Below are 27,503 nucleotides of genomic sequence, written 5' to 3' on the forward strand. Positions count from 1 at the left end.
GAAACATAAAATTCAGAAAAAGCAAATGGAGGTGAGCCTGCTTCAGTCTGTGTTGGGGAAGAAAAAAAAAGGATATTGTATCAAGATGTGCCCGTGGAAACCAGGTAATGTAGCTTATTTTATAAACCATATTAAACAACTCCAGTATTGCAATCAAGATAGCAGGAGAGAAAATGACCTACATGTTATTGTTCAGGCTAACAGAGATTATCATATCGTATTTCTAAGGTATTCACTATCTCTTCCAAATCTTGACTTGTCACAGTTGCAGCCATTGCAAGAATACATTGAACATGAAGCTTTTGCTAAAGTAGTGATGGACGGGGCCTTAGATACAAAGGTCTAAAATTATTGTTTAAAAAAGATCCAGTAATTTTTATATCTGTGTATTGTGTATTAGTGAAATTGTTATACTAATTTGCAAGTCGTGATGCCCCGGTGGAAAACATAGCTGATATAAAGATGGAAAGGTCAGTTACCACCTTATTGCTGCAAGTTTTCAATGAACAGCCGTGAGGAAGAGGAGGCAGACCTGTATCGGCACCGATGGGAAGTCGTAGCTGATGAAGAAGGCGATTGCGTCGTGGGCTAAACTCAGTAGCAATTCGGCATGAGCTCTCTATGCTTTCTACGCTGAGGGATCGAAGGGATTGGACTCCAACGTTACCGGGAGGGGGGAGGAGGGGGGGGGGACGGTGCGACTTGAGGGGGAGGGCAGGGGCAGGGGCGTGGGAAGCTGCCACCTGGTCGAGAGGGCGACGCCGACGCTCGGCACCGTTGACCTGAGTTCTCAGGTAGACGGAGCAATGCTGGCGCCGGGGGGGGGGGGGCGGGGCGCTGAGGGACCAAACCGATGAGGCTGCGTCGGAGAGGGCGACGCCGACAGTCAGCACCGTGGACCTGAGCTCTCAGGTAGCCGGAGAGGGCGACGCCGACGCGTCGGGGGGGGGGGAGGGCGCTGAGGGACCAAACTGATGTGGCTGCGCCTGTGAGGGATGGAGGCGGATCACTGGAGCTTGAGGCGAGGAAATGGCGTACGGAGGGGAGAAGGCTGCGTATGGGGTGAGGATGCGGCAGGAGCTGCAGAAGGCGGATGGAGCAAGAATGCGGTGGAAACGTGGAAGAAGCAGGCGCTGAGGATTTTTCGGTCAGGAGCTGGAGGTTTCTAGAGGGGCAGTGTGTCGGATATTTTTTGGGTTCACGCGATGCGGCAACCAGCGACAGGAATCGGGCCCATCTGTTAGAGTCACGCCAGGGACTGGGGCTCACCTGCCAGGGATGGTGCTACAGGAGCTACAGGAACGGGACGGCTTGGGCGCTCGGGAATTCTTCCACCGTTAGTATAGAAGTATTGATGCGCTTAAATGTTTATTTGATAAATCCACGATATTCTACTGAATAATTATCTAATCTCTAATTTATCATCTATTGTAAGAATGAATGCGGAATCTAGATTTATATGTCCTATTATAAGAAATGTATCAAGTTATTTAGTGACAAATCGTAAAATCTATTCATTATATGGATTTGAATTGGGCTTAAGAAGGCCATGAGAGAGTGCTGATTTTACTCCAATACAACCATTCTCTCCTATGCTTTTTTATCCCACTCCCCTGTCTCTCCGGACAATCAGATAGGGGGTGGGGGGCTAAATTTGCGCGGCAACAGCATCAAATTCAAATCACAGTAACTGAGCTTAATTTGATGACTGCTGCAGCAAGACCATGGCTGCTTGCTTCTGCTGGAGCATAACTTCACCGGCTAGCTCGCTTGAATCTTTTTCAATCGAGTGCTAGTTGTTACAGAGAACGAATGTATGGTTCTAGTTTAGTATCTAATCTATCTTCTTCCACCTAAAAAGAAACTCTGCCTTGAGCAATGGAGCTGCACGCATGCCCTTGAAATGCCTGGTGCAGCTGGGGGTCGTCTTGCCGCATGAACCGGCCGGCCGGAACCTCCATTGCCGGCCAAACTCGGAGCACACCGTGCAATGCAAGCATGACTTGTGCCTGTCCATCTCGATCACTGTTCATCCTCGCCGTCCTTGATGAGATTGCAGATGTCCGAGCACTCGACCAGGCTACAAATACGACATGCATGCAGAATCGCACACAGGAAGGTGAACACTCTGGTTAAAAGTTCATGCCAATGAGGACAATCAATAGCCGCAAAAAAAAGGAATTTAGTGACCTAAGATATACTAAGATTTTATTTAGCTGAGCTCTAACTCTAAAAAAAATTAAAAGATGGATATTTCTAGCTTAAAAATTCGTAAGTTAAAGCTATAGATACATTAAGATATTTAGATGAACCATCTCATTTCTATTTTAAACTAAAAAACTAATACTTAAACTACTTTACTTTAACCTATAATCTCAAAATGTGTAGCTCTATCAAAAATTTAACGTGTAGCTCTATCGAAAGGTATAATCCGTGCGCGCGTACCAATATTGCCGGCTGCGGAAAGTGTCCTTGAAGACCACCAGCGGTCTGCATCCATCCATCCATGCCCACGAACAAAACGAGAGATTGATTGCGGTTAATCGAAGAACAAATTGATTCTCAGGCCGTACAGTGCAGTTTAGCTAAACGATTCGGTTGATCGAACCCATCGATCGTTGACACGAGCGGGATGGTCGATCGATCGGTGAGTGGGCACGGCCACCGCACGTACCTCCTGACGTTGAAGGGCCCGCCGACGCCGGGCGCGCCATAGCCGCCGAGGACGCAGGTGCTGACGCACTTGGACGTGCACCGCGCCGCCAGGGCCGACTTGGGGTGGCGGATCCTGTTCTTCTCCCCCTGCCGCCCGTCCAGCTCGCCGTCCAACGTCGGCGGGAGGTTGCACAGCGGCTCGCTCGACGCCTGCGGCGGAGGCGCCGGAGAAGGCGTCGACACCGCGAGCGCCGCCGCGAGGGCCACCACCGCCGGCGCCTGCAGCAGCCTGAAGCCGGCGCCGAGCTTATGGTTGCCTTTGGCCGGCGTCGCCAGTCTTGGTGGCGCCCCGGGCTTGGTTGGCTGCGGCATCGTTCTCTAGTCCTCTCGAGCCATGCGCGGCCAGCATAGTTGTCTGAAGCAACGGGACGGGAGACTCGAAGCAGAGCAAGGCAAACACGGCCACGAAAATCTGGATGGCGCCAAACATTCTGTTGGGCAAGAGAAGAGCCGAGAGCCTCAAGATTATGAGCTGACGTGGACTCTGCACAGCCAACTGCATGCGTGCGTACCAATACTGAAGGAATTTACCGTTTATTTTCGTTAAAATTCGTGTTAAAATGATAAATAGAAAAAATCATAAGACGTATAAAAAAATTAACATATAGATGAATATTAGATGGAAGAGAGACTACCGAGATAGCTCATGTATCTACACCCCCAAGTGGAGTTGCCTTTTGTCGCACCAATACCATTGGCTAGTTAGAGTATCTACAGCCAACTCCCTAAATCTGGCTCCCTAAAAGATTCCCTCTTTCTTCCTCCACGTGCTACAACCAATCTTCTAAATCTCGCTTTTTAAATTTCACTCACTTATATTTTATCAATATACTATAACTAAAAAATATTTTCAATGACTATATTTTATAATGGCTATATTTTTAACAGCTATATTTTTTATCTATACATGCAAGGCCATTCACCTAGTTATTTCTCCAATTTATTCGTCTTGTTGTTTCTCCTCTACCATAATAAAATAAGTCATCGATCTCTCTTGGATTTGTCGTCGTCGTTATCCTTGGATGATGACGACAAACTCACTCTAGCAGGATTACACATAGCATATGAGCTTACGAATGCTCCACGATGTGGCAGTTCTGTGGTTGGACGTCAGGTAATTCATCGTAATAGATGATCTGAGCATTTTAGGCTATACCAGGACTATTTTTCATATGCTCCTACCCACAGCTCTACTATCTTTCGGTGTAGGTTTACAATTAGTCTATATATTTTTATTCACCTTTTTTGTTTATCAAATTGTATACAGCTTATTCTTCTTTTTCGTACAGGTTTCGAATGGCTTGTTCTTTATTTTTTTCGCATAGTGCAAGCTGTAGGAGAACATGATAACTATTTTGTGCAGAAGAAAGATAGAGTTGTACGTCTTGGGTTATCTCCTTTGCATAAGATTACTCCCAACTTTAAGATGATCTAGTTGAGCATCTATGGTAAAAATATGGAGGGGTGTAGTGTTTTTAATTATATATGCAATTTCTTATGAGCACACACGTGAATTGTTTGAGTTTTTAATTATAGAAGGGTATACTGTTTTTAATTAGGATAGTCCATACAACATAATAACATGATAGTTCATATAACATACAACATAATAATAGTCTAAACAAATGAAGCAGCTTAACCCGAGCCCGCACCAAATCATCAAAATATGATCTCACTCTGCAAGCTCTGATAGTATTGCTGTTATGGCCCACTCATAGCAGTAATATTCATACTCATAATTATCTCATCTTCCAACCTTCTCCTGAACTCTAGCTCTCTTTTCTTTACTCTAGCTCTCTTTTCTTTACTTCAATCTTTTCATTATCATTTGCATTCCTTACTTCTAGTGCATATCTTCGATCATAGCGCTCGTTTTATTGAGCTCTTTCACGACCTCCACCTCTTTCTTCTTTGACCACAACATCCATAGAACTTGCTAACTTGTTCTCGAATTCATTCATAACATTCACAAAACTTGCTAACTTATTCTCGAATGGTAGACCAACGGTGCATGAGGGAACTCGATCCATGATCTGACTTGAAGTCCTTGTGCTCATGGAAGAAATTATGAATTCTGCTCTAGTAAGTAGAATAAGATTGTTTGTTCCCATGTGTTGTATCCACACTGATATTTAGCCATACTGACACCAATATATTATCTTCCTTCACACTGAAATTTTTTAATCTCTTGGAGATTAGTTTCACGGACGATGGAGTAGCCTCTACAATTGACGATTGTTGCTCCTCGGGTGGGCTACCGAATAGATTGTCATCCCAAATTGCGGTATTATTTCCCTGGCTCAACAAATTCACATAACCTTCCATTGGGGCTCCCTACATTTAGAGTAGGATTTACACATTAAATTGTTGCTCCAAAAAATATACTTATGTTGGTTTACATGGCTTAATGTATAAGACATCGGCTATATCCTACAATTAGACAGCAGATATATTCTGACCGATGCATGACCTTGGCCCTATTGAGAATGCTAGCAGGGCGTGTGGAACCTTTGCTGCTTTTTTAACCCCATTCTAAAATCTCAACGGTTTAAATTCATCTGGGTTGTCATATGTTTTCAAGGCAGCCGATCCACCAAATTGTCACAATTCGTCCAAGCATCACCCACCCAATTTGAGCTTCAACTAAAGAACACTAGTTAAAAATGCCTTCAGACGGCTAGTTCGTGTCCATCTACTAGCGCTTTGCTGAAGAAGAAGAAGAAGAAGAAGAAGAAGAAGAAGAAGAAGAAGAAGAAGAAGAAGAAGAAGAAGAAGAAGAAGAAGAAGAAGAAGTTTACACCTTCAGAGTTATCTCATTTGCACGCCTCCAAGCAACCGAAAGATCAAGCTGTTAAAGAGTCCAAGTGTACACTGAATATATATACTTCAACATTACACTTTCAGACTTACACCGGTATCCAGCCACCAATGTTTATGTATCCTAATTGGCCATTTAATTGCTGAGGAGATGCTACTGAACACGAAATGGGCAAGGTGGCAAGATGTTTCCAGCAAAGAGACAAAGGCATTTCTGAGGAACAGAAGGTGTCCAAGAATCTAAAAAAGTTCAGTAAAGAACAGATGCATCTCTGAGCAAGAAAAATCAGAGCTTGAAACTCAGCCAACATCTCCCACGATATGCCTCACTGAACACTAAACAAAAAAAACACGGATGTTTTTTTTTTCTTGAATACGCGGGAGATCCGCGTATCATTGCATTAAGGAGAAGAGGAGCCAAAAGAGCCCAGATGACCCAGTTTATAAGGGAAATCGGGCCCGAAAACTTCATAACTGCACGGTTTGAAAAAACCAGCAAACAACCCTGACACGACAATACGACCTCAACCCGAGAGGGACTACTACACCAAAAGGAACAACTCGACAGACAGACCGCCCCAACCTATCAACTCGTGCACTAACCAGCCAGACTACCGCGCAACAACGGAGGGATGTTTTGATGCTCAACAAAATCATTCTGTTGTCGGTTGGAGATTTACCAGAGTGGTGTTTGGTTGGTGCCCTGATGTGCTGCTGCCTGACTCAGGAAATCAGACGCCTGAGGTCGTTGCGCACGCAAGCCCGCGAAGCTTCAGCACTCAACGTCGTCGCCGAGATCCACGGCGTCCGTCCAGGCAGAGAGCTTCCCCGACCAACATCGTCGACGAGATCCACCATTGTGTCTATGCGCCTTCCGCTCAATCCTGCTGCGAAGAGAAGAAGGATAGGGGCCGATGGGATCTGATTTGAGGACAGAATGAAGCTTTGGAACGGAGGAAATCCATCCAAGCTGAACTGCTCTCAGTTCAGCTTGAGGAATAGAAATCCAAATGGGTAAAAAAGAGGAATATTTTACTGTCACCACTGCTCTCAGTTCCATTTGAGTGAGCTCAACTGCTTTCAGTTCCACTGCCACTAATTCAGGTCTCCATCATCGACTGGGCACACACTACTGACCACTTCAGGAAACTCAACACCTCTCCTAGAATGCACGAGACTGATCTTTTCGATCCTTCGACAGCCTATTGCACGCGATCGGCGAGATTAGCGGTGGGGATTTGGGGGTTTCCCCGTTGCCAGACTTAGAGAGAGCTCCTTGGGAGGGAGGCTGGCTGGCCCGGCGGGACGGCAAGCGGCGAGATTAGCACCTAGGCCGCAGGAAGATGTGCAGCGGCGTAGCTGTATACTGCAGCAGGTAGCTGTGTGTACTCCGACGAACACGACGGGTGGTGCCGTGCCCATGCAGCGGGCGAGTAGGTCTGTTGCATGCACCACACGTCGCTCATCGTCATTCGTCTCTGCATCTACTCGCAGCAGTGCTGGATCTATTCACGCAGTATCTCAGTCACGACAGCAAGAACCCCGGCCCGTCTAGAACCATTGTTATCTTACCCGAAGGAAGGAACTGGTTGCTCACTCACCGACGAGCCAAAAGTGCAGGCGCATGCATGCCCCTGCATGGACCACGTCGACAGCAGGGCAGCATTCTGCAAGATTCTGGTAGATTGTTCGAACGCAAGGAGATCAGGACTGTACTGTGCTGTACTGTATCGCCATCACAGATTCATTCGCCGGCGTGGACGCGTGATGCGCCCGCTGCAGGGCTCCGTGCAGAGTACAGTGTACAGACCACAGCGTGTGCGTGCATGTGATCGACGACGGCTGTCGGCGGCAATCGACGGCACGCACGCGGTTTCGGTCAGCTGTGATTGTGTCGTTTGTTCCCCTGCTGCGCGCGTCGGTGAATTAATGATGAGGCGCAATGAAATGACCGGTTTCCTTCGTCTCTAAATAATTGTAGATTAGATATACTTTTAAAATAATAAATAAAATTTAATTTTATATAATAATCGTTTGATCAATTTAAATAGTCAGTGAGATCAATCGATCTATTGTAACTATTATAACTAGTATGGTTTACAGTTGGTGCATGGATGAGTTAGGCAGAAGAAAAAGCCAAGTGGTTGTACGGTTGGACCGCGTAGGCGTCGATGCGGGAGGCAGTGCCAACTGTTGATGGAACATTCGCATCTGGCTGCACGTTAAACCCATCTCCCTGCTGATCGATCAACTTGCTGTGAGGTACTGTTAGTCCATGAGGAAGCTTCGAGCTGTCCGTGTGTCGGTGTGCGGATCGGCACGCCCCCTCTGCAGAAATGCGCGATACAAAATGCATGGAGGAATGTTACGTTGGACCAAAAAATTCAGAAGCAAGATTCAGATGGCACTTTTCACCGTGGAAACCAACCACACATTTTCGCACTAGTGTACTCTAGTTGGGTTCCTCGAGAAAAAGTACAGTAACGCAGATACTCCAGAGCCCAGAAGGCAGAAGGCAGAAGGCAGAAGGCGGCTGTATCGACTGAGCAACAAAATGAAGGGCACTGTTGGTAGCTCCCCTCTGCGTCTTCGAAGCGATGTGCAGAGGAGGCACCTAGCTCCGAGCTGGTCGGCGGAACCGAAGCTGGAAGCGATTGGCATCACCACCGATCCGTTCCCCTCCACCGATCGTTCCATCACGCATCGGTACGGCATTCCGCATGTAGCACGAAACATTTTGGACCGAATCGATACGGCGCGAAATATTTTGGACCGAATCGATACGATATGAACACGAGGATTATACTGTATCTAGAATCTTGATACAATAGATGTATCAACACGGCATGAAAAGGACATAACATAATTTTAATGACCACTTTTTCGTGTTTATTCTCAAATCTTTTTGATACAAAACGTGAAATATTAAGATAGATATGTAAGCATAAAAAACATAAATGTGATATAATAAAAAAATAAATATGTAAATATTATCAAGCGATATGAGTATGTATGAGCATAAAATTTACAAATATGAGATATAAAAGGAAAAATATGTAAACACTATTAGCTGATATAGAGCGGTACCGACCACGTGTTGAGAATTGTGCTAGTGCCTTTCTGAAATTAACTTGTATCGGTACAGTACAACCCAATAGAACGATCATACCTAATAAATAAAGCACGACGTGACACTAAGCACGATGGTACGGTACGGCCAAGTCCCAGCACTGGTAATACCAATGGCAATGCTACTGTGTGTCAGTCGACCTCAAGTAGGCGATTGGCTTTGGCAGCCACCTGAAGCCGGGTAGATCCACCGGACCACCGCACAGCGTATCCGTGCCTCGCTAATAAATGGGCCGAAAATGCAGAGGCCCGGCAAGAGTTCAGAGTTGACGTGCTAATCGATCGTACCCTCCCCTGCTAGTACTGTGCAACATAAATACTGCCAGAGATATTCACTCCGGTTATAAAAGAGTTTTATTTTAGATATTGATATAGTCATCAATATACTATTTTAATCATTAATTATTACTCTCTTTGTTTAGAAATAGTAGACGTATTTAAAAGGAATTTGTATTTCTGAATTGAGAGTAGTATAAATATATGCAAATTGCATCAAGGTTGCAAACCATGAAGCCACCTTTTAAGACGAATTTGTCTATTCCGTTTTTAAGAGATCAATCAAAATATCCAAAATTACATTAATGGTTAAAGTTAAAACATCTTAGCTGCATAAACCACAAAATGACCCTCTTTTGTGACGGGTTGAGCAAGAGATTACACAGACACGCATGTCGCATAATACTCCTACTTTGCACGCGTCTCTGATGATGTAATTACGTTCCGCCAAGTGATAGACTCGTGGACTACATTCCTCTCAGTTGTGTTACATAGGGGGTGTCAGGCTACAGTTTGGCTGAAAATTTACAGGAATTTTGCTGTCGACAACAGTGGCTTTACTAGTAGTAGGCCTAAATTCACCGTGAATGACGCGTCGCCTTCCAAGTACTTTAGGTAAAATTACCGACACCTTTTGTCTGCAGCAGCAGCATGCTGCCTGCGACGAATCTGCAGATAACGTTGGTTTGATTCAAAAGTTTGAAGCTGCTTTGAAATCCAGAACCACGAGTGGAGTGGTACGGAGCAAATCACAAGTGGAGTTTGAAGCCGCATTATAGAAGCCTGATGGGCACGTTAGGCTGGATCTGGGTTTAGCCAGCAAAGCATACTGGTCCTTGTGGGGCCCTAACAATTGTAAGAAAGAACCAGATTGTCCCCAGAGTCAGTCAGTAGTACTCTTGCTAGCTTCTAAAATAATCAATTGATTTCAGCTGTGAATTGCATGGCCAAAGAAAAAATAATAATAATTGAGCTGGAAATGTATGCTGTCTTGAGTCCAGCGTTACTTCGTCCACGTGCACAGAATGCAATGCAATGCAAGCTCGTACACATGACAGGCAATTAAGGCACGGCTTAATAGAGCTACAGCTTTTGGTTCCACATCAGTTTTTAAGGTTATATATTAAAATAAAATAGTTTAAGTTTTTATTTGTCTAAAATAGAAATAAAATAGCATGGTAAAATATTCTCAATATACACCTAGCTTGGACTGCAGAAAATTTTGAAACTAGGTTTTGTTAGCTCTAAAAAAATCGCAACGAGGCGTTAACCCACGTATGCCCATCAATCAGTCCACCACACATGGCTATGCAAATAGAGTACACTACAAATTTGGAGGCGAAAACAAAGACAAGGCTGAACCCAACCAAACAAAACGCCTGGCGAACTGAACAACCCCCACGTTCGAACGCCGACCCCTTCCCTCGCTACGTGACGCGCCGCCCGTCAACCGACGCCGACGAGCCGCGCCGTCCCGCCCCGCGCCGCCCGTGATCAAGCAAAGGCAAGCACACAGTGTCACGGCCGCTACTAATCATAGCATGGCAGCTGGCTGGGCAGGCGCCATGTGACCCCTCCCCCCCTCCGCTCCGCTCGCTTCATCACACCCCCATGTGCCCGCTCTGAATGCCACTGCTGATTCACGCGCCACCCCCTTCTCCCTCACCCTCCTCCGTGATCCCTGCGACCCTGCCTGCCTGCCTCTTCCAAACCACATCGCGATCGGACGCAGCGTGTCTCACCTCGAGACACCAAGCATGATCCCTCGCAGCGCGGCGGTGTGCGCGCTGCTGCTGCTGCTTGGGCTGCAGCTCGCGGCCTCGCAGCAGGAGGGCGACGTGTGGGAGCAGTACGCGGCCTCGTTCGCCTCGCGCTTCGACGCGCCGCCGTCCTGGACCTTCCCCAACCCGCGCCTCCGCGCCGCGTACGCCGCGCTGCAGGCGTGGAAGCGCACCGCCATCTTCTCCGACCCCTCCAACTTCACCGCCAACTGGGTGGGCCCCAACGTCTGCGCCTACAACGGCATCTACTGTGCCCCGCTCCCTGGCGCCGGCGGGTACGGGCACGGGCACGGCGACGTCGTGGTGGCCGGCATTGACCTCAACCACGCCGACATCGCTGGGTACCTGCCGGCGTCGCTCCCGCTAGGCCTCCCCGACCTGGCACTCATCCACCTCAACTCCAACCGCTTCTGCGGCGTCGTGCCGGACACATTCCGCCACCTGCGCCTGCTCCACGAGCTCGACCTCAGCAACAACCGCTTCGTCGGCATGTTCCCGGAGGTGGTCCTCGCGCTGCCGTCGCTCAAGTATCTCGACCTCAGGTTCAACGACTTCGAGGGATCCATCCCGCCGGTTCTCTTCGACCGCCCGCTCGACGCCATCTTCGTCAACTCCAACCGACTCCGCAACCCGATACCGGCCAACCTCGGCAACTCGCCCGCCTCCGTCGTCGTGCTCGCGCACAATAAGCTGGGAGGGTGCATCCCGCCGTCCATCGGGAAGATGGCCGAAACGCTGAACGAGATCGTGCTCATCGCCGACGAGCTCATTGGATGCATCCCGCCGCAGGTGGGGCTGCTGAAGAAGGTGACCGTGTTCGACGTCAGCGACAACCACCTGCAGGGCCAGCTCCCGGCGACCATTGGTGGTATGGCCGTTGTGGAGGAGCTCGACATCGCCAGGAACCACTTCGAGGGCGCCGTGCCGGCCGGCGTCTGCGGCCTGGCGAGCCTCAAGAACTTCACATACACGGACAACTTCATCACCTCGCGCCCGGGCTGCGCGAAGGCCACCGCCGACGGCGCGTGGAACTGCATCCCCGGCGCGCCGGCCCAGCGCCCGCCGTCGCAGTGCGCGGCCGCGGCGGCGCACCCGTTCGACTGCAGCAAGGCGCAATGCCAGGCCGCGGCGTACACACCAACGCCGGGCGGTGGCAGTGGCTCAAACGGTGGACGGCGAGGGGGCGGCCAGCGGCCACCCACGCCGGTGGGATCGCCTCCGAGAGGCACAGTTGCCGGGAACCCACCGCCTCCGGCTTCGAGCTATCCTACTCCGTCCTACCCGTCACCGCCGTCGAGCGCCACCACTCCATCGTACCACTCACCGCCCAAGGGCTCTTCCACTCCGTCGTACCCCTCGCCATCCACCACCCCGTCCTACCCATCGCCGCCTCAGGGCTCGAGCACTCCTTCCTATCCATCGCCCCCGTCGAGCGCCACCACCCCGTCGTACCACTCACCGCCTCAGGGATCCACCACTCCATCCTACCCATCGCCCCCGTCGAGCGCCACCACCCCTTCGTACCACTCGCCGCCTCAGGGATCCACCACTCCATCCTACCCGTCGCCGCCGTCGAGCGGCACTACCCCGTCCTACCACTCGCCACCTCAGGGGTCACCCACCACGCCGTCATACCCGTCCCCACCAAAGGGCTCTTCCACGCCGTCATACCCGTCACCTCCATCAAGCTCCAGCACGCCGTCCTACCACTCGCCGCCGCAGAGCACCCCGACCCCGTCCTACCCGTCACCTCCTTCCGGCTCCACAACTCCCGTAACACACGCGCCGCCCCCGCCGACCTCGGCCGACAAGCCGGACGTGCGGTACGCACCGCCGCCAGGCTCGTACGGCCCCAGCCCGTCAACTCCTCCGTCGACGCCGTCCCACGACTCGGGCTACCAGCCGCCGTTCTCCGGTCATCCCACGCCGTCGCCACCCACAGAGCACTCCGGCTACGTCCTGCCACCGCAAGCCCCGGGGATCCCTTCCTCGCCCCCGTCACACCCCACCACCCCCTCGGGGCCGGGCTTCCACCCGCCCACGACGCCAGCAACGCCGTCTTCGCCGCCGAAGCACTGCTCGCCGCCTTCTCAGGGAGGAAGCACCGGCACCGGTGGTGACCACGGGCACCAACCCGGGGGGAAGCTGCCGTTTCCGCCTGTCTACGGCGTGTCGTACGCGTCGCCGCCACCGCCAGGGAAGCCGTACAACTAGTTCTTGATCATCGCCGCCGCGCCGGAGCGGCCGTCCAGCCACGACCACAGCATTCATCACCAGTATAATACTTCTCCATCCCTGTAGTATTTTTGCCTTTTGTTCTTTCTTCTTTTTCTTTGATGAGTATCCACATTGAATCAAAGAGTTGCAATGTATTAATTCTTTTTCTTCCCCCTCCCTCTCCTCACCGAATTTATCAATTATTTTGGAGATGTAATTTTGTGCTTATACTCCTAGCACATTACATTGTCCGGTATATTTTTAGACGAAATAAGTTTCATTCTAAGATGAAATAATGTTCTGGCTTCGGCACTGCTGCACCGTGCAGGTGGCTATTACACAGATAAAAAGAGAAAAAAAAATAGTATGCTCAAAGCAATATTGACTTTTACATAAAGATCTTCGGCTCCTAGCCATAAAAAAACTATAACACCATAAGATTCCTACTATTGTCACTGCTCCAAGGGACAAACCAGACTCAGTTGTCTACTGCCTCGGAAACTTCATCATCGACCAATGTTGTAGAGGTGGAGACCTGTATATCTGTAACACGCCTCCAAATACTAATACATTGTCCGGTATATGAACGATTACAGACGTAGTGTGATATATGATCCAAGTATAATCTATATTTGACATGGGTTTATCCAGATCGAGATACTGTTTGCTATAGGAGGTAGATCAGATGCATGCACTGATCACCCTTTTGGTAACAAAGGGTGTGTATCTAGCAATTTCGGGTAAAGAAAGAGGAAGAAAAAGGGAAATCTTGGTGGCTCACCGTAAAATCAGATGAGATCAATTTAGGTGAGATTGGTTACCGGATGTATATGTAGATTGAGTGAAGTTATTTATTTATTAAAAAAATTGTTTGATTAGTTAAATTTATTTAGGCAGATTAATTTGAGTTTATAGCAGTTTAATACAGTATGAGCAGATATAAGAATTAAACTGCTATTAGCTTCTCGTATGAAGATGATTTTATAATACTAATAAGTGGATCCATCTGCACGAACGAATGTAGTAGTTAAATCAGGCTACAAAGATTCCCTTCCGAGATAGTCTATAGGCGTATATTTGTATCAACTGAATCGAACTAAAACATTATATACACACAACTAAATATATTTACCTCTACGATTATAACTATGGCGCTCGGAAGGTGAAGAGAACAAGCAGAGAGCACAGGTAGGTGGCTATTGCTGGGTTCAGATCAACGAGAGGGACAGCACCAGGATGTCCTTCCTGTACTTGCTGGGTTCAGATCAATCGATCGATCATTCATGCTGCATGTGTGTGTGCGCTGTACCCGTGGTTCACATGGCGCCCTGCTGCTCCGTGTCGAGGGAGAAAAGAGAAATGGGAGGAAGACACCGGACCACCACGGGGACGTCGGCGTCAGGTGTGCATGCGACGGCGACTCGACTCGGCGAACGGTGGTTGGAGGGGCGGCATTGGCGGAAAGGCAGTGCCATGTTGCCAAAAGCACCTGTATTGTGAGAGGAGATTAGACTTGTCGCCATCGTCAGTCACATGGATGGGATCATCCGGCACATGCTGGAGCTGATGGGATTCACCGCCATGGACGACGATCCCTCCACGGAATGCCGGAGCTAGCCCGTCAAATTAATTCCGTTGACAAATTACCAAATGTGAACTGGAAGAGTTGGTAATGAAGGGAATCTATGGGTTAAGTTCATCAAGTCGAGGCTCCGTTTGGCAGGATTTAACTTCCAGCTCCATATCAGATTTGTAGTTTTTTAGGCTAAAATACAATGGATTCAAGGACAAGCAGTCAAATACAATGAGGATTCAAGATCTGAGCAATCGCTCAGTGCTGTGCAGCGTTGAGGTCAACCAGCTCGCTCAGGCTGTCGAGGGCAAATTTGGAAATTTAGACAACATACGTGATCGTATTTACGAAATTAGACAACATGTCGACGTATTTGCAAATCTAGCACTCGTATTCGGTATCTCAAATTCCGAAATTTGAATTTCGGAAACTGAAATTCCGAAAACACCGTATTCGGCAACTGAGGTGCCGAATACGGCACTGTGGGCCGTATTCGGCACCTCAGTTGCAGAATACACCCTGTACTCTGCTGTATTCGGCAACTGAGGTGCCGAATACAGCCGGCCGGCGTCTCATCTTCTTTTTCTCGCGTCACATCAATCTTTGTCACGTCACGTCGTTCGTTTTTTTGCATCCCGTGAGTTCGGCCGGCCGGTGAATAATTGGTGCAGGATGCATGCACGTTGGTCTGTGGAGAGCTAAATAAATTGAGGTCGCGAAGAAGAGAGCAGCACCAGAGCAGAGAAGGGAGCAAGGAATGCGAGGAGCGGCAGAGGAGCGGCAGAGGAGCAGCATCTCGAGTAGAAAAAGCAGCAGAAGAGGAGCAACGCGAGCAGCAGCAGCGGCAGTTTAATACTTCGAGATCAGCCACTTTCGTACCGGTTAGTTATTAGATTATCTATTTAATACTTAGGTTAGTAATAATATTTAGAGTAATTAGCTTATTTGGTTAGTCAGTTTCGAAATAGATTAGTTCTTTCGGTAGTAGATTGTTTAATCCGTTCAATTACATTTATTTAATTATATTAGGTACTTAGTTTATTTAATTAGAGTGCTTAGATTATACAAATTAGAATATTTAATTATGTTATTATATTACTTAGATTATTTTATTAGAGTACTTAGTTTATTTAATTAGAGTTTTGAGATTATACAAATTAGATTATTTAATTACGTTATTATATTACTTAGATTATTTAATTAGAGTACTTAGTTTATTTAATTAGAGTACTTAGATTATTCTAATCTGTTGTTCACTTATTTGTTGAACCATGAAGCCTTAAATCATTATCATGGCTCATGGTGGTCTTCCCGAGCTTCTTCAGCAGCGGTACGACGAGAACCATAGGGGAAGAATGATATTCACAGGACAGCAGGTACCACGTTTATATGTGCTATTTTATTGCCACGATAATTTCGAACTAACTCTGTACATGTATTGGATAACTCATGCAGTTGGGTCCGTTACGAGCCCGGAGTGTGCACAAGATTAAGGAGTTGGACCCTCGATTCCACGAGCCACTCGCACGGGCGGGACTACTACCTTTCGCTCTCATGATGGCCGGAGCTCCCATAGAGGTCGGCGGTAGGACACCTCTGCCGGCGATTGATAAGGCACTGCTCACAGGTCTCGTCGACCGGTGGCGTCCTGAGACGCACACGTTTCACTTTCCACGTTCCACTATATTAAGTAAAGAATCTAATCACACTTACTAATAAAAATTATATAACCCAACTAAATCATTAATTTAAATACTCTAATTTATCAAAATAATATAATTAATCAAATATACTTGAATGAATTTAACAATATACTGACGAAAGGACTAATATACTTCTGAACGAACTAAGAAAAATCTAATTACAATTACTAATTAACTACGTAATCTAAAAACTTACCTTAAGGAAATTGAGCGCGGCTGCTGCTCGCGTCGATCCTCTCCAGCTGCCCCCTCTGCTCGAGCTGCTTCTCCTAGCGTTGCTCCGCTGCTGCTCTCTTCTTTCCACTGCTGCTCTCTTTTCTTCTCCCTTCTCTCCACTGCTGCTCTCTTCTCTTCTCCCTTCTCTCCTTTGCTGCTCTCTTCTCTTCTCCCTTCTCTCTTCTGCGAGCCAGGGCTTTTTATTAAGCGCAAAAGCAGCATCCCACTGGCACGCACACACCGAAAGCATCGACAGGACGTGAAAGCGACATGATGCACTGAATTCGGCAACTGAGGTACCGAATACGGCACTGTGGGCCGTATTCGGCACCTCAGTTGCCGAATACAGCAGAGTACAGTTATAGATATATGATCCATTTTACTAATAAAAATAAATTAAAAATATAAGGTAAATTGATGGATGATTTTCTCTTCCTTTTCGGATCAATCTGAAATCAAATTACGATATCGCTCCTGACGTATTCATTCGTCGGAGCTCCTATGACGTATCCATATTTACATACCTTTAATTTATATTTGATATCATAACATATAATATTTATATTTTCGTTTCAACGTACGAACATTTAGTTAGTTACATAGGTAAAATAGACATTTTTTTTTCATTTTTAAAATGAACAAAGGCTCAATTGTCACTGGTGGGAACTTTCTATCCGTTGCCGAACCCGCAAATCTCGGCACGAATCTCAGAGCTCATCGGACGGCTGCAGTGCTAATCAGGAGAATCAGGTAGGTCCGGTGCCCCCAATTTGTTCGATTGTTTCCCTCCACGCGGAGGTTTTCAATTTTAATCCCGTGATACATCCCGCGCCTCTTCCACGCAACCATTTCCGCAAGGAAGGAAACACTCCTGCTAGGGCTTCATCTCTCGCGCATTCTCCCCGCCTCCGCCTCGGCATCCGCTTGGAGCCAGCCTCCTCGGCCGCAGGTCATTCCGGAATCCTCGACCCGCTCGCGCTTCCGTCTCCGTATTTGCGATTTTTTTTTGTTCTCTTTGAGGTTTTTTTGGGGGGCTTTTTTAGCCCGTCTAGTGGTGGTTGGGTTTGCGGCGCTGCTGGGGAGGTTTCGGTCTCGCGGTCGGGGAGCGGCGGGGAGGGGTTGCGCTGGTGGTGGGGTGGTGTTGGAGGGCAGGGTGTTCGGCGGAATGCCTCAGGCGGCTTCACTGGGGCGTGGGGGGTCGTGGTGGCTTGGAGTCAGGGGACTCTGGTGATTGATTCCTGTCTATTTCGTTGCTATCAACTCCAAACATTTGGATCTGCTCTTTTCCAATACGTTTGGTGATGTAGAATAGAGAAGACTCGGCCATTCCCAATACTTCTCCCTGTTGCAAGCTTATGACTACATGTTCTACTCTTACTCAGAAAATCATTTGTTGTACATAACCAATTGTTTCAGCTAATTATATTCACCACATCGTTTGAATCCTACAGACTGCTCGCGTATGTCCGAGGATAATTGTTGTTGATTACAACCTTGATGGTTTGATGGTACATGCCTCAGTTTTGTTTTGCCTTCTGAGGCTATCAAGACCAAGAAATCAGCTCTTCAGTTAATGTGCTAATCATCATAGCCGCATATGCAAGGCAGAAAGAAGCTCAGTGTTGGGCCCAGCTGCGATGAAAAGGCACCAAGGGTCAACTGGCCACACCACGCAAATGCTATTCAAAGCTCCTCTAGCAAAGATGAGTTTCTGAGTTCAAGGTTTTTGTTCTCTTTGCCAACACAAAGGCCTAATACAGAAGCAAATCGTGAGAGCATGCTTTCTTTAAGGTATGCTCTAATTTATGTAAAGCAAATTCGTTACAGCTTTGTTCTAGCTTATATGAGAAGGCGGGGGGGCCTGCCAGTTTCCCTAAAAAAAAAAAGTTACAGCCTTTACCACGTCTGCAACAAAACATCGTTTCATTTTTCAGGTCTTCTGCTTGTAAAATTCAAGGCCCAGAACGCCTTCAAGTTCCATGGATTGAGAAGGTACGACTGTAATGGTACAACATGTTATGAATGTTCAGTGATGTTTAAAAATACCAGTGATATGATTACTTACCATTGCACATTTTAGGTTTTAGTTAAAGTTAACCTCACCTCAAGAGGCAGTTGTATTTAAAACCATAAATATGCTCCATGACTGGAAGTTTGGTTGTCCTAACTACTAAGTACAGAACAGCATTTGTGGAATAAACTTAAAAGCTGTTCATTAAAGTTGTAACATATTTTGCAACAACTAGGACTAGTTACCCTATAACCAAAAAATTCAATCCTAGCTTGTCTTTTACTTTCAGTCATTGCTCCTGTCTTGAAAGATTATCAGCCTAATTGCCACTGTTTGCAATGATCAACACACTTTATTTACTTCTGCTATGATTGTTTATAACAGGCTTGGCGTTCTCTGTGCAACACTCAGCTTGCTTGCAAGAGTTATTTAAGTCCTGGTTTATCTGCAAAAGTGAAAGATTGTGATAGGGATCATGCTCGTACTTATGGAGAAGGTTCATATAACAATAACAAAATGGCCACTGTGCCAGGAAATAGGATTCTCTCCCAGGAAAGTATGCATCAACCCACTGAAAGTGGTTCTCTGGTGAACAACAGTAACCATCAATCTGCTGGCATCAACTCCTGTACACGGACTTACCAGAGCAATCATGTGGTTCAGGCAGATATAATTAGAACAACAAATGGGTGCAGTTTTGCGAGAACTTATGCTGAAATGCACCAGACTGCCCCGGTTGCTGATAACATGTGCACTGATGATAAATTGGATCCCATGGATGATGATGATATTCTGGCGGTAGGTGCTTTTATCTCATAAATTTAATATTTCATTAACTGCAATTACCGTTTCCAGAATTATATGAATGTACAATGTACATAAATATGGATGATATATCTAGTTTTTTTTATGTGCTTTAACTTGTGATTTTTCAACTGTCAAATTTTTGTTTCAGAGTATTGACATGGACCAAATAGTTATGGAACATTACCAAGCAACGAATACACCCAGAGGATCAGCATCCCATAATATGTCAACTCCATCAGGAAACAAGTGTAACTTCAGTGGCTTGGATGAGAATAATTTACCACAAGAACTCTCTGAATTATGTACTCATCATTGCAAGGTAGGCCAAGTACTAATTGAATCACCATCTTTGCTCGGTACTTAGGAGCTATTTCAGCATGTTATCTCACTAGTTACTACTCCTAAATCTGTGCAGTTAGCCCTTTGCCCACAAGCAATGGTTCATTTGCAGGAGATGAAGGATGAGCTCATTGCAGTATCCAATGAACTTCTTGATGGTGATGGTAAACTCAACCCTCAACATTCCAAAGGGCTTCGTCAAAAGCGGTTTGACTCTTGATCCTACTTAATATTATTTGTTCCATTTGCAGGTATCTCTTTTTTACCTGCAGTAATGCTGATATTATTTGTGGTTATACTTTGTAGAGTGCATCTAAACAAACAGATTCAGCTGCTCGGGGAGTATATGGCAAGGTCAACCCAAGATGAGGAGAGGCAGAGATCACACTCTATGGCATCCACAACAGCTATATATGGGCATCAACCCCCTATGACCCCACAAAGCACTTTTGTAATGGATACTGATAGATTCCAGTCTCAGGTTTACATCAGGAATGGACCAGGGAACAATGATTTTTGCTATTCTCCAGCCCCATATTCCTATACTGATAATCTAAGCACGCCATTAACTTCTGTATTGAGAGATTATGCCCCGAAGATTATAAATGTTCACTACACTGAAGGTTCTGATGATAAAAGGTGGGGCAGTACAAATTTTACGTGGACTAAGGAACTTGAGGTTATTTTCTTCAAAATCACAATTTTTTTTTTTGTGAAAAAACATCTGCTTATTGTTTACATCATCATTGGTTTATGAAAATCATTAGCTTTTAGTGCATCTTCAGGTCAAGAACAAAAGCAAGTTTGGAAACCGTTCTTTCCGTCCAAATCAGCGAGAAATAATCAATGCCACAATGAGTGGGAATGACGTTTTTGTTTTAATGCCAACTGGCGGTGGGAAAAGTTTGACGTATCAGGTGATAAAACATGTTTATATGAATTGCTGCACTTATTAAATGTTTGAATTTCTGTACTTATTAACTTTTTACTGCTTGTCCTGTGCCTCTTGGGACATTTTGTTGAACTTGGCACTGTTTCCTCTTTCTGAATGCTGACATATATTCAGTACTACTGGCCAAACGGTACTTCAAGTTTTGTTTGTAAATGTGCAAGAGAATAGTTCTCAGAACAGTTTATCCAGTGGGTGAGGGGAAGTAATCATTGTTGTTGCAGGAAAATAACAACATGCTATTTTATTCATAATAAACTGCTAATTCCATCTATCAGTTACATTTCTGCCTTTGACAATCATCAGATTATCATCTGCAATCAGCATTGACGCTTATCTATTATCTTGCAGCTTCCAGCTCTTATTAGTGAGGGCATAACATTAGTAGTTTGCCCCCTTGTCTCACTCATCCAAGACCAGATCATGCACTTGTCACAGGTAATGAATCGCTTCATTTCCTTATACACATTTCTTGATGCTTTTCTAATTGCGCAACTTCTGTCTGGAGCAGGCAAATATTCCTGCAACTTATCTGAGTGCCAACATGGAGTGGCCTGAACAGCAAGAGATATTAAGACAATCAATGTCATGTCACTACAAGTTGTTGTATGTCACTCCAGAGAAAATAGCTAAGTAAGTGGAATGGTGCACATTGTGGGTTACATGTAAGAAGTTATTTGGATTCATCTATATTATCTCTTGACTATGTTTGAAATTTATCCTTCTGCAATATGATATAACTCTCATAAACTTTGAAATTCATATGGTTTGCTGTTTCTGAGTGCTGACATTACCCAGCAGCCCAGCAGTTCATGTTTTCCAGACCAAAACTAGTAGTCACACTTCTATTTTTTTCCTGACACGCTTCATTGGTCCCCTGGATATATCTAAGCTTTCTACTATTGTCACACACTTCTTTTGCAAAAAAGTATCATTTACATGTGTTCTATCAATGTATATGTATAATGAGCTGGCAATTTCTCGAGTACAAGAGCAATGCTCTGTTGAGACTTGAGACCATTGGAAAATGTAAATTCATGAAGTTATTTTTCTAGATGAAGGACTTTTGTAAAAGAGCCATTTGCATGTGTTCTATGAATGTGCATGTATAACCTGTCAGCATTTTTTGTGTACAGGAGCGATTCTCTGTTGAGACTATTGGAAAATTTATATTCAAGAGGGCATCTTTCTAGGATTGTTATTGATGAAGCTCATTGTGTAAGCCAGTGGGGTCATGATTTCCGACCTGACTACAAGGTATTTCTATCAGACGAGGGATGTTCATGTTAAAATAAAAAATGACATTTTGATATAACTTTTATGATATGCCAGAATTTAGGTGTTTTAAAACAAAACTTCCCAAAGACTCCAGTCCTGGCCTTGACAGCCACAGCAACTGCTAGGGTTAAGGAGGATGTTGTGCAAGCTTTAGGCCTTGAAAACTGCATTGTTTTCCGACAAAGTTTTAATCGCTCAAATCTGAGGTAAATGCTTGTAAGGGTATATTGACGCAAGATCTATTTTAGCAGACTATCTCAGTTTTATGTTTTTCAGGTACTTTGTAAGGCCCAAGACAAAGAAGTGCCTCGAGGATATTGATAAGTTTGTTCGAACAAATCATCTGAAAGAATGTGGCATCATATATTGCCTTTCAAGAATGGATTGCGAAAAAGTGGCTGAAAAACTAAGGGTTATTTCTTGAAACTATAAACTGTTCAAACCTTCTGTTTTCTTTTTAATATTTAATTCCTTAATCTTGCTCGCTAGAGTGAACTCTTGCTTATTCATTGATCTAGTAGCTACCCGTATTCTTTTCTGACCTTTTCCTGGATATAGATTGGGAGTTCTATTTTGAGTCAGTCATCTGCTTATGTCTATACTGACCTTTTCAAAAGAAGTATTCACTGCAGGCGCCCACATATTGGTTAGCAAATATAGGCTTCACATGTTTTTTTTTCTTTTCAGTTGGGTCCCATATTTGTTGAGGGGTTGTGCTTTGGGTTCTGGCTGTGGTTTCCATTTGGTACTATAACTATGCAAGTGACATATAAATTATCGTGCTGGGACTATGTTGTCATCAACTCCTTGCTAACTCAATTGTCATGCCTAAACTACTGTACATATACTGAACTTTAGCTACATGTGAGAAGACTGCAAAGCATTAACATGCCCATGTTTAATTTAGTTGGCTTATATGCTCTTCAATGATTTGCGCATCTCCCTGCAATGCTGCAGAAGACATAAACTTGATACCAAAAGGTAAGTGAGTTGGGTGTGGGTTTGGATAGTGCACAGTTCAGGATGTTCGTATCTCAGATTTGCCGCTAAAGTCTCATTACTTCTACACAGGCAGCTATGCTGTACTTGATGCTTAATATGGTTAAGTGAGATGTAATCATTTTGTCCAAAATTGATAGTTGGTTGATGTGGCACGTTTGAATGCTGTACCAAATTTTATCAGTTAATGGAACTTTAGCCTACCCTAGTGCTTAGCATTCAGATTTAAACGTGTTATGTAGCTACTGACCTGTCTGACTAGAACTTCTGATTGTTTCCGTTTTTCCCCTCTACCAGGAATGTGGACACATAGCAGCACACTACCATGGTAGCATGGATCCCATAGATAGAACACGTGTACAGAAGCAGTGGAGTAAGGATAAGATCAACATAATCTGTGCCACAGTTGCATTTGGGATGGGTAACTTGATCTTTCAAACATCTGCATATATAACATTTATTTGTGGCCTTGTGGGTGTCCCATGCTAACGGTACAGTACACACTGTAGGTATTAATAAACCTGACGTTCGTTTTGTTATCCATCATTCGCTGCCCAAGTCAATTGAAGGATATCATCAGGTATTTCTCATAACATAAGTTTCACAATAAGCACTGTGGAACTGCGAAATTTAAGCTGCTTGATGGTTGATCATTCCCTTAGGAGTGTGGACGCGCTGGTAGAGATGGGCAACCTTCATCTTGTGTGTTGTATTACCAGTATTCTGACTATGTAAGTCTACTGGTACCTTAATACCTTGTTGGCAGCTCCTCACTATCTTCATACCGTATCACAAATAAGTAATTTTCTTGAAAAAAAAAAAGATTCGTGTCAGACACATGCTTACACAAGGAGTCGCAGAGCAACCAGCAACACCACGTGGAGGCTATCCGTCTTCACATGAGCAAGCACTTAAAACACATAAGGAGAATCTCCTGCGCATGGTATTTAAAATTTTATATGCACATTTCTGTTTGATGCTATGAAGTATGGAAACCATGATAAATACGTCATATTTTATCTTTCTACAGGTCAGTTACTGTGAAAACGATGTGGACTGCAGACGTCTACTTCAACTGATCCATTTTGGAGAGATGTTTGACCATTCACTTTGTGCAAAAACCTGTGATAACTGCTTGAAAGAGTTGAGATGGGTTGAGAAAGATGTCACCAACATTGCTAGGCAATTGGTAAGTGGACAGATGTGCCCTTCCTTCTGAATGCATGCACGCACCTCTATGCGAACTGATAATCTTGTTTTGCTTCTTCTTTAGGTCGAATTGGTCACGATGACAGGGCAGTCATGTTCATCTTGTCACATTCTTGAAGTTTACAGAGGTTCTGTGAGCCAAAATGTATGTGTTCTGATAACTACTCAAGATCATTACGTTCTGAAGTTTTTCAGTGCAGTTATCTTGCCACGAGTGGGTACTGTCAGTGCCACACCATTATGCTAGTGGTACCATAACTTGATTGTGAAAATATCTATCACTACCCATAGGTCAAGAAGCAGCATCATGATACTTTGGCTCTTCATGGAGCTGGGAAGCATCTAGCTAAAGGTGAGGCAGCAAGGATAATGCGTCATTTAGTAATCGAGGGAATACTTATTGAGGATGTCAAAAGGAGTGACAACATATACGGATCAATATCATCTGTCCTGAAGGTGAAAAATACTTGATGTGCCTTGGTTGGTTTATTTTGAGATAAATGTTACTATTTATTTTTCCTTGCTACCTTCCAGTAGCGGGCTTGGTCTAACACATATATTTTCTTTCATGATCTTTGTTAAGCAGGCTAATCATTCAAAAGCTAGTGATCTTCGCTCTGGCAAGCACAGCATTGTCCTAAAGTTAGTTTTCTGCCTTTTACAATTACCAAATTTATCACATATCCTGGACTACAATATTATCCAAGTTATCACATATTCTGGGCTTGTTTTTCTCCCTTCAAATTTGGTTGGTGCATCAAAAGAGTATTTTGGGATGTGTCACAGTAAGCTACCTTCACATCTAAAATCTCTATAGGGTCTAACATTAGCATTTGATGTTTTGTAAGTATGATGAAAGTTGATTTTGTTGCTATATTTAAGAGATACAGCTTAAAACTGGTAAAGAGATATTTGATTGATGGGAGAAATCCTAGTTCAGCCTTGATATTGAAATCCTTACTGGTTTAAGGTCTATGAAACCGGCTAGCAATTGGTTGGTTACAGGTTGTTACACTGGCTCTCAATCAGTGATTTATAGTTCTGTGACCTGACTGGTTACTGTCAATAAATTGCTAGGAGTATGTAGCAGCCTCTCCGGGTTAGTACGGTTGTGCTGCCCATGACACTGTTTGTTTCATGTACATATTGTTGTGGTATCAATGAGTTTGCATTGCACAATCAGGTTACAATTTGATCTTGATGCTGCAGAACATACAATATGTCAAATGAGACTTGGTTGACTGGAATCAAAAGCTGGAAACATGAGCTTTATAAATCAGGATGTTGCATACTGAAGTGTGCTGTCCATACTCCATGAAACCCTGATACCTTTTCGTTTGATTTTAGTTATGCACACTCTTTCTGTGTATATGTATCCTGTATTGTTTTGGCATTTGCAATCTTTTTTTTCCCCTTCTTTCTTTGAGTGGGTGTAACCTGAATTTCTATCTTCCATATTCTATGATTTTTTGAAACCAACATATTCTATGAATATTTGAACAATGAATATCTATTAATTTCCTAATCATGTTATCTTGCAGGTTCCCTACTCTTGAGAAGGCCTCCAAGATGGGGAAACTCGATGAATCATCATTTCCGCAAATCAATAAGACTGTTCAACATCAAAGCGAAGTGGATGAGGTAAACACACAGAGGGATGACCAGATCGGTGCAGATGGTGTGGGGTAGGGTCTTTATATGTTTTGTCTCTATTCTAATATATATTTTCATACATTACAGAATCTTGCATCGATGCTCTTCGATACTTTACGCTGCCTCAGGGATCAGATAATGGATGAGTGCAATGAAGGATACAATGCATACCACATATTCAAGTAAGTTATTTGTGATACCTTCAGTTGTGTAAGCACTCACTGGCTACTGACACGGTGACCTTTCCGTCTTTAGAAATGACACGCTGAAGGAAATGAGCACCCGAGTACCAAGAACAAAAGAAGAACTTTTGGAGATAAATGGCATTGGAAAGTAATACATTTACTGCCATTTATAATGTTTACGCAGCTCTCTTTAGTTTTCGAAAATATGGTTTACGCAGTTGTGAGAAGTAGAGCAAGAAGTGTATTCATTATTACACGCTCTCTTTCAGGGCGAAGGTCAAGAAGTATGGGGACCGTGTGCTTGCAACCATAGAGGACTTCCTCAGCAAACACCCAAACCCAAAGAACAGCAGCGGCTGCAACGAGCACTCCGAGGCAGTGAAGAAGCGAAGAGGCTTCACCGCCGTCAATGCGTCAAGCAACTACGACGACTTCGAGGAACGCATGGTTCAGTCCAAGAAGCGCGCGGCGAAGACACGAAGCACCTCCAAGAAGTTGGTATCTGATGCTGAGAGCATGGTGCACGGTGTTCCCTGTGTAGATCTTGATATGGATGGATTTGAGGCAGTGGAAGACGAGCTGTGCAGCGTCCAGCAGCCTGTGGCTTCTGGTAGGGTTCTGCCCAAGTGGGAACCCGCCGCTAGAGGCAAAGGCAACGCTCCCGCTTCTAATTTATTTGAAGAATTCAGGTATGTCAAGTAGGATCGTAGGGTTTCTGTAAGATGGCCAACCAGGCCACATGCTAGGGTTCTTGCACATCTGGTGATCTCTTTCAGGACAGTTCTTGGAGCACATGTAGGAAGGTCGTCGTGTAAGCGGCTTCTGTGATGGAAGCTGATTGAATGTGTATGTATGCGTTGAACTGTGCAGCTGTGCCTTGCGTTTGCTTGGTTTTATCTGTGTTACCATGTCTAGTACCAATGTTTGTCAGAACTAGGGGTGAAATAGCAGATGGGCCAGTTTGCAGGATGAAGCATACGGGCAGGCTCCCTCAGAGGAGTGAGGAGCATCATCTCACTGAACTGCCTCGGTTGCCTTTTGTACTGGCCGGGGTGTGAGAGTGACACTGTGAGGGGTCCGCTGCTTGGTTCGGTTTGACCAGCTTGAGCGGTTGAAATAAATTACTGCGACCGCCCACGTCAGCTTCACCAAAGTTTTCTCAGGCTACATGTACCCACAAATCATGTCAGTAAAGAATCTGGAGGAAAAATAACATGAGAATATTCTTCTCTGAAGGTGCAAACTGACCATTTATAACCGTGTATGGGCATACCCCTGATTTTTCAGATATTCAGCAACTGTCTGGATATTTGCTGACCCCAGAACAATGTATTGCTAAGCTCATTGTACATTAAAATTACACAGTAACAAAAGCACGACAAGATCTTATAACGAAGGACAGAGTCCAACTTTCGTCCCCAAACTCTTACATTGGGTTAAAAATAGTCCCTATCTATTGTACTGGTTATCTTTCGTGCGTAGAAGTAACGCCAAGGTAATTATTGCCATCAGCTTAGCTAGATATAAAATTCAAACATGACATTTATCAATCTATTTACTCTCTTAAAATTGAAGCTATATGTCAACCAGATTCAAATTACTATACAAGTTCGAAAAAAGTGTGAATTAATGACCTACGTATCGAT

At 45.0% G+C, this 27,503-nt stretch overlaps 3 protein-coding genes across 3 annotated transcripts; 2 read left to right on the plus strand and 1 right to left on the minus strand.

Annotated features, from left to right (window-relative positions):
- Positions 1-1,700: 1,700 nt before the first annotated feature.
- Positions 1,701-3,118, minus strand: LOC133922695 (uncharacterized). The gene is made up of 3 exons (XM_062368132.1): positions 2,675-3,118; positions 2,446-2,490; positions 1,701-2,080 (listed from the first exon to the last, which is right to left on the minus strand). Exons 1-3 carry the CDS (start codon positions 3,025-3,027, stop codon positions 2,023-2,025), a joined length of 456 nt encoding a protein of 151 aa, XP_062224116.1. The 5' UTR covers positions 3,028-3,118; the 3' UTR covers positions 1,701-2,022.
- Positions 3,119-10,496: 7,378 nt separating this feature from the next.
- LOC133922696 (leucine-rich repeat extensin-like protein 4) lies at positions 10,497-13,163 on the plus strand. The gene has a single exon (XM_062368133.1). It carries the CDS (start codon positions 10,695-10,697, stop codon positions 12,930-12,932), a length of 2,238 nt encoding a protein of 745 aa, XP_062224117.1. The 5' UTR covers positions 10,497-10,694; the 3' UTR covers positions 12,933-13,163.
- A 4,050-nt stretch (positions 13,164-17,213) lies between these two features.
- Positions 17,214-26,700, plus strand: LOC133922697 (ATP-dependent DNA helicase Q-like 4A). Its single transcript, XM_062368135.1, has 25 exons — positions 17,214-17,376; positions 17,879-18,218; positions 18,362-18,419; positions 18,823-19,236; positions 19,394-19,564; positions 19,661-19,791; positions 19,891-20,263; positions 20,370-20,501; positions 20,885-20,971; positions 21,045-21,166; positions 21,670-21,790; positions 21,866-22,017; positions 22,088-22,223; positions 23,108-23,231; positions 23,320-23,390; positions 23,473-23,541; positions 23,634-23,753; positions 23,841-23,999; positions 24,084-24,164; positions 24,311-24,475; positions 24,606-24,661; positions 25,561-25,660; positions 25,760-25,854; positions 25,928-26,005; positions 26,127-26,700. The coding sequence occupies exons 2-25, from the start codon at positions 18,025-18,027 to the stop codon at positions 26,557-26,559; spliced, it is 3,642 nt and encodes a 1,213-aa protein (XP_062224119.1). The 5' UTR covers positions 17,214-17,376; positions 17,879-18,024; the 3' UTR covers positions 26,560-26,700.
- The last annotated feature ends 803 nt before the right edge of the window (positions 26,701-27,503 follow it).

Source organism: Phragmites australis, chromosome 6 (assembly GCF_958298935.1).
Source record: "Phragmites australis chromosome 6, lpPhrAust1.1, whole genome shotgun sequence".
Taxonomy (NCBI): domain Eukaryota; kingdom Viridiplantae; phylum Streptophyta; class Magnoliopsida; order Poales; family Poaceae; genus Phragmites; species Phragmites australis.

Excerpts from the sequence above, each read along its gene's own strand:
- LOC133922695 (XM_062368132.1), bottom strand. The coding sequence starts at position 3,027 with ATGCCGCAGCCAACCAAGCCCGGGGCGCCACCAAGACTGGCGACGCCG. Across the intron at positions 2,491-2,674 it reads GGGCCCTTCAACGTCAGGAG|ACCGCTGGTGGTCTTCAAGG; the intron begins GTACGTGCGGTG and ends GGATGGATGCAG. Across the intron at positions 2,081-2,445 it reads TTCCGCAGCCGGCAATATTG|CCTGGTCGAGTGCTCGGACA; the intron begins GTACGCGCGCAC and ends TCGTATTTGTAG.
- LOC133922697 (XM_062368135.1), top strand. The coding sequence starts at position 18,025 with ATGCAAGGCAGAAAGAAGCTCAGTGTTGGGCCCAGCTGCGATGAAAAG. Across the intron at positions 19,792-19,890 it reads AAAGGGCTTCGTCAAAAGCG|AGTGCATCTAAACAAACAGA; the intron begins GTTTGACTCTTG and ends TATACTTTGTAG. Across the intron at positions 23,391-23,472 it reads CAATTGAAGGATATCATCAG|GAGTGTGGACGCGCTGGTAG; the intron begins GTATTTCTCATA and ends TCATTCCCTTAG.
- LOC133922696 (XM_062368133.1), top strand. The coding sequence starts at position 10,695 with ATGATCCCTCGCAGCGCGGCGGTGTGCGCGCTGCTGCTGCTGCTTGGG.